Source organism: Haliotis rufescens, unplaced genomic scaffold (genome assembly GCF_023055435.1).
Source record: "Haliotis rufescens isolate VD_foot unplaced genomic scaffold, xgHalRufe1.0.p SCAF_17, whole genome shotgun sequence".
Taxonomy (NCBI): domain Eukaryota; kingdom Metazoa; phylum Mollusca; class Gastropoda; order Lepetellida; family Haliotidae; genus Haliotis; species Haliotis rufescens.
Genome location: NW_025963857.1, coordinates 22,419,609 through 22,434,703, shown reverse-complemented (window position 1 = coordinate 22,434,703; position 15,095 = coordinate 22,419,609). Strand labels below are relative to the sequence as shown.

The 15,095-nt window shown below is 38.9% G+C and overlaps 2 protein-coding genes across 2 annotated transcripts; both read left to right on the top strand.

The window, feature by feature from the left end:
- Nucleotides 1-1,516: 1,516 nt before the first annotated feature.
- LOC124134016 (segmentation polarity homeobox protein engrailed-like) lies at nucleotides 1,517-3,442 on the top strand. Its single transcript, XM_046498631.2, has 4 exons — nucleotides 1,517-1,531; nucleotides 1,887-2,472; nucleotides 2,627-2,994; nucleotides 3,209-3,442. The coding sequence occupies exons 1-4, from the start codon at nucleotides 1,517-1,519 to the stop codon at nucleotides 3,440-3,442; spliced, it is 1,203 nt and encodes a 400-aa protein (XP_046354587.1).
- Nucleotides 3,443-12,583: 9,141 nt separating this feature from the next.
- LOC124134017 (segmentation polarity homeobox protein engrailed-like) lies at nucleotides 12,584-14,509 on the top strand. The gene is made up of 4 exons (XM_046498632.2): nucleotides 12,584-12,598; nucleotides 12,954-13,539; nucleotides 13,694-14,061; nucleotides 14,276-14,509. The coding sequence occupies exons 1-4, from the start codon at nucleotides 12,584-12,586 to the stop codon at nucleotides 14,507-14,509; spliced, it is 1,203 nt and encodes a 400-aa protein (XP_046354588.2).
- The last annotated feature ends 586 nt before the right edge of the window (nucleotides 14,510-15,095 follow it).

Sequence of the window (15,095 nt, the reverse complement as noted above, 5' to 3'; positions counted from 1 at the left end):
ACATGAAATAAAGATTGCAATCCTCATGACTATTATATTAGTGATTATTTGTGTCTCATATCAATGTACGTGTGTGTAACAGTGCATAAAGAATGTGAGGTAGATGATTTAAAAAAGGCACACAAGTCGTAGTTGGTTAACTACAAAATCTGTTAAATAGATATCTTTTTTCAAGTTTCCACTGTACATTTAGGATCATGAACAATAAAACGATCAAACTTACGTCCTATCAGTACTTAACTGGTTTAACTTATCTAGGATTAGATATACATGTATCAATTATTATAATTTATAATAGATGAAATAACAAAGCACATATGATGAAATTGTACGGCAATAATACTTTGATAAATTATTTTCGACGTTTCGGTTGGAAACTGGGGGTACCTCACGCACCCAGCTGTAGGGTGACACGTGATCCTACAGTTCTACCAGCCTACAGTCAGGGAGAGCAATAACTTCATTCAGGTCAAACATGTAAGCGGGCGTGGTAACGACGTTTTCTCTCCGTAAATTTCGATGTCAAATGTTTTGCCGCATTATAGACGTTTTAAAAGCAAAAGAGAAAATAACCACAAACTGATTCCCTAAGGCGTACATTTCAATCAACAAATATTCACAAACAAACGTGATATATCATCTCAGTGTTATTACACTATCTCTGAGCTGAACTGAACTTTATCACACTCAGGCCGCTATCAGCGGCAATATAGATACAGCATTGATACATCAACTTATACATCAACTTATACATACAAATATACAATATATATCAACTTCAGGCTTCAGTAAATAAAGATACAGGAAAGGGTATACCTCACTTCCATTCTAAACTAGCTCTTGATTACGAAATTGATTGAGATGCCACGTGATTTGACAATGAAAACATTTCTCTTAATCCTATACCCTCACCTTGATTGAGATACCAGGTGATCTGACAATGAAAACATTTCTCCCAATCCTATCCCCTCTGTTTGAGTGAAATGTCACGTGATCTAACAATGAAAACATTTCTCCTAATCCTATACCCTCTGCTTGAGTGAGATGTCACGTGATCTGACAATGAAAACATTTCTCCCAAGCCTATCCCCTCTGCTTGAGTGAGATGTCACGTGATCTGACAATGAAAACATTTCTCCCAAGCCTATCCCCTCTGCTTGAGTGAGATGTCACGTAATCTGACAATGAAAACATTTCTCCCAAGCCTATCCCCTCTGCTTGAGTGAGATGTCACGTAATCTGACAATGAAAACATTTCTCCCAAGCCTATCCCCTCTGCTTGAGTGAGATGTCACGTAATCTGACAATGAAAACATTTCTCCCAAGCCTATCCCCTCTGCTTGAGTGAAGTGCCACTCACTCAGTCATCACCTAAGCCAGCCGATGAGAATAAAAGGCTATGCGTTGGTCCATGTCAGTAAGTAAGTAAGTCCATGTCAAGTAATTTTACACCTTCATTCTTTCAAGTTGTGTTTAGAACTTCTACGCACCTGCTGAAACTTTCTTGTTTGAAAGGATGGATCAGATTCAGGTATGTTAGTTGACAGTTTATATTATGCGGTTAGAAAATGCCCTTAACACTGTGTCAGGTCGTAAGACCCGACTTAATTTGATCGTCAGGCTCGGTGACTTGTTTAATTATCGGTGTGGGTTGTTATCAACGTCTGACCAATCATCGATTATTCAGAGATGCAGCTAGAATATTTCTGGCTCACTGTTATACTTGTATAAAAAAATAAAATGATAATGAACAAAAATACAATTTTCCGCAATTTTATGTGAAGGGATGTACATATTACTTTAGATGTCTCTACAAATGTGTCATATGATAGTATGAGTTCATTCATATTATTTGTCAAAGCGTAATTGTGCTTATTCTCCTGCAGGCCCCTGCCAGATGTCTGTTCCCAAAGTACACAGCTTCCTCTGCACAGATCAACAAAACTCCGACGAAAAACCAAGTGGCCAAATCCCCAGTTCCCTTCTCCATCGGGGACATCATGAAGTCTGTCAGTATCCACAGCCATCGGGATGGAGTACTTGGTAAAACTCAGATAACCGACTCTAGCCGAGTCGGGGCCACAAACACTAGCTTTCCGTTAGAGGAATCACACGAGTTGGATCAAGCGATTGTGACAACCAAGCAAGGCCTGCAGCTTGAGCACCTTCTTCTCCACCAGAAATCAGACTCTCCAAGGACAGTTGACCTTCACCGTACATCCTACAACCCCTTTATCACCTTCCTTGACAGATCCATTATACAAAACACCCAAGGAAGACCCGCTGCTCCTCCAATGGCACTGAATCTGAGTCTCCACCACCTCCAGTCCTGTCCAGAGCTGCCCTTTCCCAGTGTCCAGTCATGCCCAGAACTGTCAAATACCAGTATGAACTCCCAACATCAGCAGAGGACTTGTCAGCCAGATACCAATATTGGGAATAAGATGTCTTCTCCATCAAGTGATGTTTGTGGTAAGATCGTTTTTACATTATTAACAATTTTTTAGTATACAATCTCACTATCACGTTGCGGGTAGATTATATGTCCACTAAAGTTGAATAGTGAAAACAAGTATATCAAGTATATTCTGAGAATTGTCACGTTAATTGTTCAATTTGTTTATAGATGATCTCATCGACGTGGAGAGCACCAGTCCAAATGGAAGTACTGCTTCCAGTGGTTTCTACAGCAACCCGAGCCCAACTCCCAGCTCTGACAGTTCCTCTATGTCAGGGCGAACCTCCCCCAATGCTCAGGAAGAAGTTTGTGTCTCAGAGCGAACCTCTCCCAGTACTCAGGAGGAAGATCGAGTCTCAGAGCGAACTTCCCCGAATACTCAAGAGGAAGAACGTGTTTCAGCGAACCTGAGGAAGAACTACACCAAGAAGCAAGTGAGGCGGTTGAAGCAGGTGTTTCTGGAGAACAAATACCCGGATGTAGAGCTGTATGAAGATCTGTCTCAGGAGCTGGATATTCCAGTACAGAGACTTAAGGTTAACATTTTTATAACATTTCTAAACACTGTAATGTTATGTATTAATGGTGCGTGGTAATGACATGCTTAAACTTCTTCTAAAATAAATATTGATATTAATATATTGATATTCCTCAGAATAAACACAAACCAACTGTAAAATCTGTCACATGATATTCCTTATTATTTTTATCTATTCTATTTTATCTATATATATTGTATTGCCTCCACAGGTGTGGTTCCAGAACAGACGAGCACGCAACAAAAGAGCCTCCGATTCCAGAATAAAGAACTACTCCCTCCACCAGCAGAACATGGCCGCCATGTTGTCGTCTGCTCCAGGATACGGGTACTTGTCTCCCATGATGCACCAGTCCGTGAACCAGTATCCAGTACCCCATGTACCAATGATGTACCCGCCCAGTCTGTACCCAGGGTACCCCTACCCGTTCCACTATCAGCAGTGAAGCAGCGACAGAACCCCCACATAGTGCTTGTTAATCACGTTCACGCTTCTTTGTTTTTCGTTGTAAATAAATTTGTTTTTAAATGAGTTTATTGTTTATCTACTTTATTAAAATAGAACTTTATATTATCATGCATTTCTCCTGAAGAATTATTCTAGATTAATATCACTGGATCCTAGCAACGTCTACCATAAAACCTTTTTAAAGTTTGACTGAGGCAAATCTTTGAATAGTCTTTCCATAAGAAAGAACAAGATCTTCACCATGACAATGACGTTCACATTCCTTTGGGGTATGGAAACCAACGAGCATGTAAACCATTTCGTGAAATATTTTTAAGCTTAACCAAATTTAGACCCTAAACACGTTTAGCTGTTAAACACAATCATAAACACGTTGAGCTGTTGAACACGATCCTAAACACGTTAAGCTGTTAAACACAATCCTAAACACGTTTAGCTGTTGAACACAATCATAAACACGTTTGCCTGCTGAACACAAACATAAACACGTTTAGCTTTTGAACACAACCCTAAACACGTTTAGACGTTGAACACAATCCTAAACACGTTTAGCTGTTAAACACAATCCTTGACACGTTTAGCTGTTAAGCACAATCATAAACACGTTAAGCTGCTAAACACAATCCTAAACACGTTTAGCTGTTAAACACAACCCTAAACACGTTTAGCTGCTAAACACAATCCTAAACACGTCTAGCTGTTAAACACAATCCTAAACACTTTTAGACGTTAAACACAAACCTAAACACGTTTAGCCACAGTCACACAACAAAACGTCCAAGAAATTGAATATGAATAATAAGTATATTTATGCTAATGTAGGTATTCCAGGTCACGAACAAATTCAAATGTGAACAAACATGCAGTGTCTTTCGTTCTTTGTTTATGTACGCATTCCAGTAGCATACCAGAATCAATAATTGAGTCTGTGTCATTTGCAGTTCCAGCTCTCGTGTTGTATGCGATCATTACAGTAATATAGTTAATGAAGACGAAGGTTTTCTATTCTATCATAGAGAATATCTTATCGTTTTGTTAATGTGGTATTTGTTGTTGTCTTCTCTAAACAATTTGACCGAAAGACTGATTGTATTACAGTTTTTCGTTCTCAAGTCCACACGAACAATCACATGGCAGCATGTGTGAATACGCATATAGATGCTGGTATTCATGACAGACATATAGACATATTTATTAAGTAATAGTTTGCAGTGGGACATGTAACGTGTAATGGCATAACATTGACTATTGTAATTGTTTTCAGGTATGTGTTACCTTAATACTTGTGTGTATGTGATAAAAGAGTAAAGCACTGCTATATATGACATCAGAAATATAGATCGTGTATGGTATATGAAGATATTTACCAATATATTAATGTGAACAGGTGAGAATATCAACATGAATGCTTGGTTCCATGAACATTGCACAACTATGATATATTGAATTAATAATTATTTCAAAATGACATATGGTAAATTGGCATAAGTGGAGAATGTCTTAATTTGACAACTTTACGAAGGCCCAGCCCTGAGAGTATTCTCATCTTCAGTAGACAGCACAGACAAAGAACACGAAGTCCGGAAGCCCTATGGGCAGGTAAAACAGTACAATCAACACAGTCAGACATGAGTATATTTAGACAACATAATACTATATCACCTCAACATGACACCCTCTCATTAACAATCAGCATCAAGCTCTTGATCACGACACTGAGTGATCGCGTGATCTGACTAAGAAAACACTTGTCTTCATCCAATCTCCTCTGTGTGAAGTGTCACTCACTCAAACAGGTCGATGACTGTAAAGACCACCAGATGCGGGGAAGACTTCTCTAAAGCTTTCGACATGGTATGGCACGACGGGCTAATACAAAAACTTTTAAAAATAGGACTCAAAGGTCAGATAATAAACTACATCCAGGACTTCCTAAACAATCGTAAAATAACCGTGGGTATAGACCAAACTCTATCGGACCAATGTCCCCTAGAAAATGGCACTCCACAGGGCAGTATCCTCAGCCCCACCCTCTTCAATATAATGATAAACGATCTATTCGAGGGCCTATCCCCTAAAGTAAACACATCAAAATTCGCGGATGATAGAGCCATCTGGATCCGCACTAAAAGCATGAAAATGGTCCAAAATTTACTCCAGAAATCTCTTAATAAAATACAACAATGGGCTGACAAATGGGGCTTCTCCCTTAACTCAGAAAAAAACAACAGGAATAGTATTCAAACATAAAAACATGAAACCCGCCTCCCCAATCCTCCAGCTAAACAATCAAACAAAACAAAAAATGAATCAAATTTCAAAAACAAACCAAATTCTTAGGACTTATTTTCGATGAACATCTCACCTGGGATGCTCACATCCAAAACCTAACAACTAAACGCAGTAAAGACCTAAACACCCTAAGATGCCTAACTGGCTCTAACTGGGGAGCCTCCAAAGATACCCTCCTCTCTCTCTACATATCACTAATTAGATCAAAACTTGACTACGGCTGCGCCATATACAACACCCTAAACAACTCTCTATCTAAAAAACTTGACTCAATACAATATCAGGCTCTCAAACTAATTACACGCACCCAACATGGCACCTCCTTCACCTCACTTCAGGCCTTAACAGGAGAAATGCCACTAAGTCTACGCAGGGAACAGCTAAGCTTAAATTTCTGGGCCGCGACCCAATCAAACCCTCTCATCCAAAACTTAATAAACCAAAACATCAGCCCCAAAAACCAAGCTCTAGCTCGTAAACACCCCTTACTTACCCCAATATCCCAAAGAATAACAAACTACCTAAATGAACACCAAATTAAAAATCTTAAACAAAACTGCAAACAATCAAATATCTTCACTCCTAAACTCAAAATACCCCAAATAGACACAACGCTAAATAACCAAATAAATAAACAAACCGACCCAAACATAGCTAAAACTACCACACTAGCATACATACATACATAAAATGATGTTTATGAAATCACCTTCATATAACTACTTAACATGTGTGTTCATGTAGTCTATAACACAGTATCATAAACGATCATATAGTTCATATATAAGTCAACCATTACCACAGGATGGAATCCATCAAATAATCAATACAATCAGCGGGCATATGAACACTGGCGTCTGCATGGAGTTAATCATGATCTAGGTATCCCATACAGTGGCACACGCTCTGTTCAAGAAGTCAGCAATAGTTTATTGAAAGGTGGTTGGCTTCGATAGGACATTGCTCTCTCGAGTAACGAGTGGAGAGATGATCATGTAAACTTTGAGGGTGGAGTTGTATTCGCTGTTCAACAGGTTGAGCAACCACAAGATGCTGAAAATGCTTGGAATTCATTTTAAATAAATCAGAAGTTATTACTCACCCCGGTATTGAAAGACTTAATGACTCAGTCAGAACTTATGTATGGGCTGTTGTTGGGGCTCAGGCGCAAACACGTACAAACATCATTGGTGGATTCGCAGCATTTGTTGCACAAAAGCAGTTTGCTGAAACGTAGAGGATGCTATTTCGTCACCTGTTGATCCACCTTCGGCCAACAACCCATATCAAGATGCTCTACCAGTATGCTGGTGGTAAAGTAGACTATGTTTTGGGGACAGGTCTGTATATGACACCGTGTAACAAGGAACTTAAGATTGTTCAAGTGGTAGGTTATAATAATAAAATTGTAATTACTACTGATAAACAAACACTAGGTATCAATTCAGATATTAACACTGTCTAAATAACTCACCCAAGCACGGGTGAGACAGTAATAGTCAAACCACAGCCATCTGCTGTAATTTAGCCAAACACAGAAGTAACATCTCAACCACGTTCAGTAATTGAACAAACACCACATATTGTTACTCAAAATCAACAACATATCGATCAGAAAACAACACTTAAGAGTTGATGGAAATGCGGCAGGTTTATTCAGGATTTGGATAAATAGTTTTGACTAAGCTAAGTAGCATTCTCAGCGAATAAAGTCTAGAGCCAGGATACAATACTTCTTAATATACCATGAAGTGTAGCTGCAGCTTTCCCTGCAAGATTTCCTAGAGCTTCTCCTAATGACTTTAAATTCTAGTTATCCACTCTTTTACACCATCCTTATCATTATTAAAAAGTAGCAACAACAAATGAATAATAATTATATGTCCAGAGGAAAGGGAATAGTGTAAAATCGACAAATATAGAATATATTTTCTCATGACATGAAAGAATAGTGTAAATATGTGGCCATGCTGCGTTCAAGACACAATTCTTCTATAAATAATAAAACCATTATACCAGATGACAAACTTAGTTATCCTGTCACACTAATCCTTGTTTACAATGAACGCATGTCTAAACAAATATCCTTTTTTATATACTTAAGTAGAAGTATCACGATGGACAGTGCATACAACTGTTTGTCAAACAATATCAAGCAATATTTTCGATTCAGAATCACCATACCATGACATAACAGAAACATATATATTAAATTGTATATATTCATATTTGCCGCTATTCACGATAAATTTATTTTACCGTCACTGTTTAAAACTACTCTGAACTACTTGTATGCATAGATCATCAAATTTGGAAACAGTAGGCGGACGTATTATATATCTAACTGTTACAAAAGTCTGCTGAAATCTTCTATTTCTTTATTATGTAAAATGCTGTCAACATGAATAAATGCCAATTATTTCATAACACTCCAAATATAGTTGTCATAATGAACATAGTTTGTCACATGCAATAATACTGTCCGGTATTATTAGTAATATTTTCAATATCAACCACATATTGTGAGAATCCAGTAAGAAGAAACTGAGTGAAGCAGTGGTAAAATCTATCCATATATACAAAATTGTATATTTTTGGATATACAGTAAACCACGGTTAAAACGAACACGCTTATAACGAACTGACGGATATAACGAACTTACTTTTTGGTCCCAACTATTTGATGTAGTTATGCTGTATATATGCTTATAACGAACTACGGTTATAACGAACTAAAATTAGTAGTCTCTTTGGGTTCGTTATAACCGTAGTTTACTGTACCATATATACAAAATTGTATATTTTTGGATATACCACATATACAAATTGTATATTTTGTATATATTGGAATTTTCCCTATGGATGTACCTCGCTTATGGGTACAAAATAGATGAAGGTGGTGGACATCGTCTAAACGCGTCATAAACTGAAAACTGAATTCTCGAGACATTCGACAGTGAATCAGACTGAAGCATTATCTACAACGATATATTAATCGGTAACGAACAATACACACAGAATATCTGCTACAATTACAATATTTTGCTTGACTGAGTGGACTTTGCAATTGCAAGGGATTCACATTATCAAATACTAAATCTAAAATATCTATTTTCCCGTCCGAGCGGGCATTTCATCCTAAACGACTTGAAAGAAATCGGTCTGTATTAGAACTTTTAAAGTATATCTGAATAACTAATTGCTTGTTTTTTAATTTAATGTGATGCTTTCATCAACAAAGATTAATGAAGGTTCTGGTCATCTGATCAGGAGGTTAAAATAAATTATTGTCCCCATGTGTGACACGTAATCCTATCATAATCGATGTAACTATCATCAACCAGTGTTTTAAGCCAACTCATTGTTGAGTATTTTTCACAGACCGCCGTCATATAGCTGGAATATTGCTGAGTGCGGCGTTAAACATCAAACAAACAAACACTTTTTTGTGAATAAAATAATGGGGTTGCTGTTTTGTGAAAGGTAGGACGACAGCACGAAGGATTGCATCTATGTATCGTTGGACGGTTAGGTTTCCATCAACTGCCACTGTTTGTCGGCTGACCGTATGACCTGACGCATTTCTCTACTGAAGACATCACTGTGTGGCAGCGATTGCGGAGATGTAACGTACTCAAGTACCGGTCTTCCAAGGGCATGGTCTACCTCAGTCTTACTGTTCTTGGCCTGTTTTATATGCCCAGTCTTCCTGTACCCTTGCATCAAGTTGGTGACAGCAACACAGGAACAGCCAAAGGCTCTTGCTATGTGTGCATGTGTTGCTCGCACGCCTTGTTCGAGTGTCAGTCGTGGCATTCTCCTGGTAGTTCTTTAACCTTGTGGAGGTATGAGGCTACTGTATAGTTTTTATAGCCTTGTTACATGTGGATTATCGTTTAAAAGTTCAACATCAAATGTACATATGTATATATAAATGTACAAAAATTGTCTAATATAATTTAATGCTTTCAAAGCCTTTTGTTAGGGTAAAATATGCTCGAACAGATACCGTTCGTCTAATATGTGTTTCACATGACAGTCGACCTGTAGAGTAGGTCTTCAGCACTCCATGCTTGCCGTAAAAGGCGACTATGCTTGTCGTAAAAGGTCACTAACGGGATCGGGTGGTCAGGCTCGCTGACTTGGTTGATGCATGTCATCGAATTCCAAGTACGTGGATCGATGCTCATGATGTCAATCACTGATTTGTCTGGTCCAGACTCGATTATTTACAGACCGCCGTCATATAGCTGGAATATTGCTTAGTGAGGCGTTAAACAACAAGCAAAACAAACATGACAGTCATATTTCCCAACAACACGGTTTTAAGACCATACGCTTTCACATAAAGGAAACCATTTGATCACGTGTTCGAATATGTTTAACATTGAAATAGATAATATAATGAAGACTGTCTTCGTAATAATAACCACAACTACACTTGGGATCAATGGCAATAAAACGGTCGGGTCATTACAATTGAGTCTCATTCTACGGTGTATTCTGGAGATGAAGTGATAAAGAGGTGATTTAATGTGTTATTTATGACCAGGTGAGGTGAGGTGAAATGGGGTTTAACGTCGCGTCCAAGATTATTGCACTTATATAGCGACGTGCATGTACGTGTGTGTGTTTGTGTGGCTGCTTGTGATAGTCCGGACTGATGCCGATTTAAAGTGCTAGCTCACTGAGATACCATGCCGCAGTTTAACATGAATACCCCACTCAGACACAGTATACTGAGTCCCAGCCGACCAGTCCTTGTTTTACCTTTTAATGCCGAGTGCCAGACAGGGTAACAACAAATCTCAAAATTCCCAAATTCTATATAAGCAACCCCTAAAACCCCCCTCTTGGGTTGCACAGACCACCTTCGCCCCTTTCGGAAACACATTAAATGGCCTGGCCGGGCCCGTGTGCGAAATACGCATCAGTCGGAAAGCGCACGTTAAATCTCCAAAGTAAGTAAGTAAGTAAGTAAGTGAGCATCAGTCAATCCTGCCAAAATGACTGAGGAATCCATGGAAGGACCTAGCGTGTCCCGGGGATACCTGGATCAGAACAGATCAAAGGGAAGAGGAAAATTAAGGCATGGTCTATAGATGACAAGTATGCGGCTGTGATTGAACCAGAGCAAGGGGAGTCTGGTTTAATTTAGCGATGAAATTAAAAATGTTCCACAGAACATCGTTTATAAGTGGCTTAGCATCTGACAAAACAGAAGCTAGTTCATGATGACCGACATTCGAGTTTAGTGCAATGACTACATAATGCAAGTTGTTATTTGTAGACTCGTATCATATTTTTTAGACATGAAATAAAGATTGCAATCCTCATGACTATTATATTAGTGATTATTTGTGTCTCATATCAATGTACGTGTGTGTAACAGTGCATAAAGAATGTGAGGTAGATGATTTAAAAAAGGCACACAAGTCGTAGTTGGTTAACTACAAAATCTGTTAAATAGATATCTTTTTTCAAGTTTCCACTGTACATTTAGGATCATGAACAATAAAACGATCAAACTTACGTCCTATCAGTACTTAACTGGTTTAACTTATCTAGGATTAGATATACATGTATCAATTATTATAATTTATAATAGATGAAATAACAAAGCACATATGATGAAATTGTACGGCAATAATACTTTGATAAATTATTTTCGACGTTTCGGTTGGAAACTGGGGGTACCTCACGCACCCAGCTGTAGGGTGACACGTGATCCTACAGTTCTACCAGCCTACAGTCAGGGAGAGCAATAACTTCATTCAGGTCAAACATGTAAGCGGGCGTGGTAACGACGTTTTCTCTCCGTAAATTTCGATGTCAAATGTTTTGCCGCATTATAGACGTTTTAAAAGCAAAAGAGAAAATAACCACAAACTGATTCCCTAAGGCGTACATTTCAATCAACAAATATTCACAAACAAACGTGATATATCATCTCAGTGTTATTACACTATCTCTGAGCTGAACTGAACTTTATCACACTCAGGCCGCTATCAGCGGCAATATAGATACAGCATTGATACATCAACTTATACATCAACTTATACATACAAATATACAATATATATCAACTTCAGGCTTCAGTAAATAAAGATACAGGAAAGGGTATACCTCACTTCCATTCTAAACTAGCTCTTGATTACGAAATTGATTGAGATGCCACGTGATTTGACAATGAAAACATTTCTCTTAATCCTAAACCCTCACCTTGATTGAGATACCAGGTGATCTGACAATGAAAACATTTCTCCCAATCCTATCCCCTCTGTTTGAGTGAAATGTCACGTGATCTAACAATGAAAACATTTCTCCTAATCCTATACCCTCTGCTTGAGTGAGATGTCACGTGATCTGACAATGAAAACATTTCTCCCAAGCCTATCCCCTCTGCTTGAGTGAGATGTCACGTGATCTGACAATGAAAACATTTCTCCCAAGCCTATCCCCTCTGCTTGAGTGAGATGTCACGTAATCTGACAATGAAAACATTTCTCCCAAGCCTATCCCCTCTGCTTGAGTGAGATGTCACGTAATCTGACAATGAAAACATTTCTCCCAAGCCTATCCCCTCTGCTTGAGTGAGATGTCACGTAATCTGACAATGAAAACATTTCTCCCAAGCCTATCCCCTCTGCTTGAGTGAAGTGCCACTCACTCAGTCATCACCTAAGCCAGCCGATGAGAATAAAAGGCTATGCGTTGGTCCATGTCAGTAAGTAAGTAAGTCCATGTCAAGTAATTTTACACCTTCATTCTTTCAAGTTGTGTTTAGAACTTCTACGCACCTGCTGAAACTTTCTTGTTTGAAAGGATGGATCAGATTCAGGTATGTTAGTTGACAGTTTATATTATGCGGTTAGAAAATGCCCTTAACACTGTGTCAGGTCGTAAGACCCGACTTAATTTGATCGTCAGGCTCGGTGACTTGTTTAATTATCGGTGTGGGTTGTTATCAACGTCTGACCAATCATCGATTATTCAGAGATGCAGCTAGAATATTTCTGGCTCACTGTTATACTTGTATAAAAAAATAAAATGATAATGAACAAAAATACAATTTTCCGCAATTGTATGTGAAGGGATGTACATATTACTTTAGATGTCTCTACAAATGTGTCATATGATAGTATGAGTTCATTCATATTATTTGTCAAAGCGTAATTGTGCTTATTCTCCTGCAGGCCCCTGCCAGATGTCTGTTCCCAAAGTACACAGCTTCCTCTGCACAGATCAACAAAACTCCGACGAAAAACCCAGTGGCCAAATCCCCAGTTCCCTTCTCCATCGGGGACATCATGAAGTCTGTCAGTATCCACAGCCATCGGGATGGAGTACTTGGTAAAACTCAGATAACCGACTCTAGCCGAGTCGGGGCCACAAACACTAGCTTTCCGTTAGAGGAATCACACGAGTTGGATCAAGCGATTGTGACAACCAAGCAAGGCCTGCAGCTTGAGCACCTTCTTCTCCACCAGAAATCAGACTCTCCAAGGACAGTTGACCTTCACCGTACATCCTACAACCCCTTTATCACCTTCCTTGACAGATCCATTATACAAAACACCCAAGGAAGACCCGCTGCTCCTCCAATGGCACTGAATCTGAGTCTCCACCACCTCCAGTCCTGTCCAGAGCTGCCCTTTCCCAGTGTCCAGTCATGCCCAGAACTGTCAAATACCAGTATGAACTCCCAACATCAGCAGAGGACTTGTCAGCCAGATACCAATATTGGGAATAAGATGTCTTCTCCATCAAGTGATGTTTGTGGTAAGATCGTTTTTACATTATTAACAATTTTTTAGTATACAATCTCACTATCACGTTGTGGGTAGATTATATGTCCACTAAAGTTGAATAGTGAAAACAAGTATATCAAGTATATTCTGAGAATTGTCACGTTAATTGTTCAATTTGTTTATAGATGATCTCATCGACGTGGAGAGCACCAGTCCAAATGGAAGTACTGCTTCCAGTGGTTTCTACAGCAACCCGAGCCCAACTCCCAGCTCTGACAGTTCCTCTATGTCAGGGCGAACCTCCCCCAATGCTCAGGAAGAAGTTTGTGTCTCAGAGCGAACCTCTCCCAGTACTCAGGAGGAAGATCGAGTCTCAGAGCGAACTTCCCCGAATACTCAAGAGGAAGAACGTGTTTCAGCGAACCTGAGGAAGAACTACACCAAGAAGCAAGTGAGGCGGTTGAAGCAGGTGTTTCTGGAGAACAAATACCCGGATGTAGAGCTGTATGAAGATCTGTCTCAGGAGCTGGATATTCCAGTACAGAGACTTAAGGTTAACATTTTTATAACATTTCTAAACACTGTAATGTTATGTATTAATGGTGCGTGGTAATGACATGCTTAAACTTCTTCCAAAATAAATATTGATATTAATATATTGATATTCCTCAGAATAAACACAAACCAACTGTAAAATCTGTCACATGATATTCCTTATTATTTTTATCTATTCTATTTTATCTATATATATTGTATTGCCTCCACAGGTGTGGTTCCAGAACAGACGAGCACGCAACAAAAGAGCCTCCGATTCCAGAATAAAGAACTACTCCCTCCACCAGCAGAACATGGCCGCCATGTTGTCGTCTGCTCCAGGATACGGGTACTTGTCTCCCATGATGCACCAGTCCGTGAACCAGTATCCAGTACCCCATGTACCAATGATGTACCCGCCCAGTCTGTACCCAGGGTACCCCTACCCGTTCCACTATCAGCAGTGAAGCAGCGTCAGAACCCCCACATAGTGCTTGTTAATCATGTTCACGCTTCATTTTGTTTTTCGTTGTAAATAAATTTGTTTTAAAATGAGTTTATTGTTTATCTACTTTATTAAAATAAAACTTTATATTATCATGCATTTCTCCTGACGAATTATTCTAGATTAATAGCACTGGATCCTAGCAACGTCTACCGTAAAACCTTTTGAAAGTTTGACTGAGGCAAATCTTTGAAGGGTCTATCTATAAGAAAGAACCAGATCTTCACCATGACAATGACATTCACATCCCTTTCGGGTATGGAAACCCACGAGCATGTACACCCTTTCGTGAAATATTTTTAAGCTTAACCAAATAAGTTAAAAAAGAAAATCTTCACCCTATAGTTTACGTACGGTGGGGATACGGGTCTTTAGACCCTAAACACGTTAACTTAGCTGTTGAACACAATTCTAAACACGTTTAGCTGTTGAACACAATTCGTAACGCGTTGAGCTGTTGAACACAATCCTTAACACGTTTAGCTGTTAAACACAATCCTAAACACGTGAAGCTGTTAAACACAATCCTAAACACGTGTAACTGTTAA

Bases quoted from the DNA above. Each gene is read 5' to 3' on its own strand.
- LOC124134016 (XM_046498631.2), top strand. The intron at 2,473-2,626 runs GTAAGATCGTTT...ATTTGTTTATAG, and splicing joins TCCATCAAGTGATGTTTGTG to ATGATCTCATCGACGTGGAG. The intron at 2,995-3,208 runs GTTAACATTTTT...TTGCCTCCACAG, and splicing joins TTCCAGTACAGAGACTTAAG to GTGTGGTTCCAGAACAGACG.
- LOC124134017 (XM_046498632.2), top strand. The intron at 13,540-13,693 runs GTAAGATCGTTT...ATTTGTTTATAG, and splicing joins TCCATCAAGTGATGTTTGTG to ATGATCTCATCGACGTGGAG. The intron at 14,062-14,275 runs GTTAACATTTTT...TTGCCTCCACAG, and splicing joins TTCCAGTACAGAGACTTAAG to GTGTGGTTCCAGAACAGACG.